Here is a 2,301-nt window from a genome sequence, read left to right on the forward strand (position 1 = left end):
TACTGGACACGATATGGTGCTCTTTCTTCCTCCTTACATACCTTCTTTTCTTAGCTTGCTTTGAATATTAACTGTTGAAAAGAATTGAACTATTTTTCTTGATATATAATTTTTTTATTTATTTTTAATTGAATATAATCCATATACTATAAAATTCACCCTTTTGAAGTGGACAATCCAGTGGTTTTTGGTATATTCATAAAGCTGTACAACTCTCACCACTATCTAATTCCAGAACATGTTCATCACCCCAAAAAGAAACCCTATATCCATTAGCAGTCACTCCCTATTCCTCCCTTACCCCATCTCCTGACAATCACTAATCTACTTTCTGTCTCTAACACATATGGTTTTAAAACAGCTTACGGTACTTTTAACTGTCATTCAAGTACACCTTAAAGCTAATTTTTTCCCCTCAAAACTAAAAAGATTTTTCTTATTTTAATATAACTCAATAGGAAAATGTGATTTAACACAGAAACTTGCTAAGATATCATTTCAAGATACAAAACAAAAACTCTTATCAGGAAATCATCTTATAAATTTACTTTCCTCAATTTTGGGTCAACCTAAAGTACTGAACATTTTTTATATATTTGTTTTTGTTTTGCTAAGTTTTTTATCAAAGAAGTATAATATACATATAGAAAAGTACACATATCATGAAGGTACAGCTTGATGAGTTTTAAACGCCAAATACATAAATGCATCCAGTCCTAGATCAAAAAACAGAGCAGAAGCCCACACACCCTTCACCTCCAATCATCACCCCCCCACAAAAGGAAACCACTCCCTTGAGTTCTAAAAGCATAGACTAGTTTTGCCTCTTTTTGTACTTTCATAAAAGGAAGCATACAGTATGGTGTATGGAAAACTCTTACATTCAAATTCTAGGCCTTATAACACTCACCATAATCTTCTTATACAAAGCCATGACATTATCATCATCGAATGGTAGAAATCCACACATAAGTACATATAAGAGTATGCCCATGCTCCAAACATCTGCCTGAGAGGGAGAAAAAAAAAAAAAAAATCATTCAAAAAATCTTTAAAACATATTTCAGAATGGCAGCATACTTAATAGAATCACAAAATCTTCACAGAGCTGGAAAAGAGCTCAGAGATCATCCAGTGCAACCCACTCATGCTACAGACAGGGAACCTGAAGCACAGAAAGGAAGGCTTGTCCAAAGTCACTCAGTCAATGGCAGGGCCACCAAGGTAAGTCTCCTGACTTCTAGTTCAGTGCACTCTTCTCTAACTCTGTACTGCTTAATAGGAAATAATTTCCAGTTGGCTGGGTTGGATTGGGGGTGATAAGAACATGAGGCCAGGTCTCTGATTCTGCAAGACAATTTTACACTGCTACTGAGAATTTAGGTTACATATGAGGATTATGTAAACAGGCACGAGAATGTCAAAATAAGTCTTAAAATTTACCACTGATAATGTGTAAATATGACTAAGCTGCACTGTAAAATCCTCTCTATGTAGAGAAACCTTAATAAAGTTCAGTGATTGACTTTTCAAATATAGAGGCTAGAAATTAGCCTGCCAGCACAAATAACCCTACAAATCTCAAAATCCCAGAAAGCAGCTTAACCTTTATACAGGATATCCATGTGTCCCATGAGTCCTAAGCAGTAACTATTTATTCAAGCAGTATTTGGCCTTAGTCAATAATGACACCACCATTAACTGAGGACAAGACACAGTTCCTGCCCCCTTTTGAGCCTTAGGAAAATCGTAAGAGGTTAGAAGGGCAGCATTGGAAAAATAAGGAAACAGAGTTAAAATACCTTGAACAATATCATACATTTAGGTACTACCTATACTGTTGCCATCAAGGACAGAGTAGGACTGCCCCATAGAGTTTCCAAGGAGCACCTGGTGGATTTGAACTGCCAACCTTTTGGTTAGCAGCCCAGTTCTTAACCACTGTGCCACCAGGGCTCAGTAGGCTAAATTTAACCCACGGTCCTGTCTACCATATCACATTAAACCGTTAGGAATGTAGTATGATGTCTCAAGTGAACAATTTACTTTCAAGCAAACACCTGATTTTTCTTCCAAGTTGAGGAGATCAGAATTTAACCATTTATGCCTCATATACTTAATCCATAAATACAACCATGATGGCACACTACATATGTGATAAATCCAAAGAAAAGAGGTTGCCCAGGAAGGAGTAAGCTAACACAGCCTAGTCAAATACCACAACAAGCGGTCAACCAAGAGATTATGTTTGGGTTAAAACTAAAAGATAAAGAAGAACAGGATACAAGGAAAAGATTAGTC

General features: G+C 36.4%; 1 protein-coding gene across 2 annotated transcripts in view; it reads right to left on the reverse strand.

The window, feature by feature from the left end:
* MELK (maternal embryonic leucine zipper kinase) overlaps nt 1–2,301 on the reverse strand; it is a 108,444-nt gene that overhangs the window by 80,973 nt on the left and 25,170 nt on the right. For both annotated transcript variants that reach the window (XM_004372256.2, XM_023727505.1), the window contains one exon: nt 911–1,009. In XM_004372256.2, the coding sequence (XP_004372313.1) occupies nt 911–1,009 (99 nt within the window). The remainder of the gene's footprint in view (nt 1–910; nt 1,010–2,301) is intronic.

This window comes from Trichechus manatus, unplaced genomic scaffold (assembly GCF_000243295.1).
Source record: "Trichechus manatus latirostris isolate Lorelei unplaced genomic scaffold, TriManLat1.0 scaffold00016, whole genome shotgun sequence".
In the NCBI taxonomy this organism is placed as follows: Eukaryota; Metazoa; Chordata; class Mammalia; order Sirenia; family Trichechidae; genus Trichechus; species Trichechus manatus.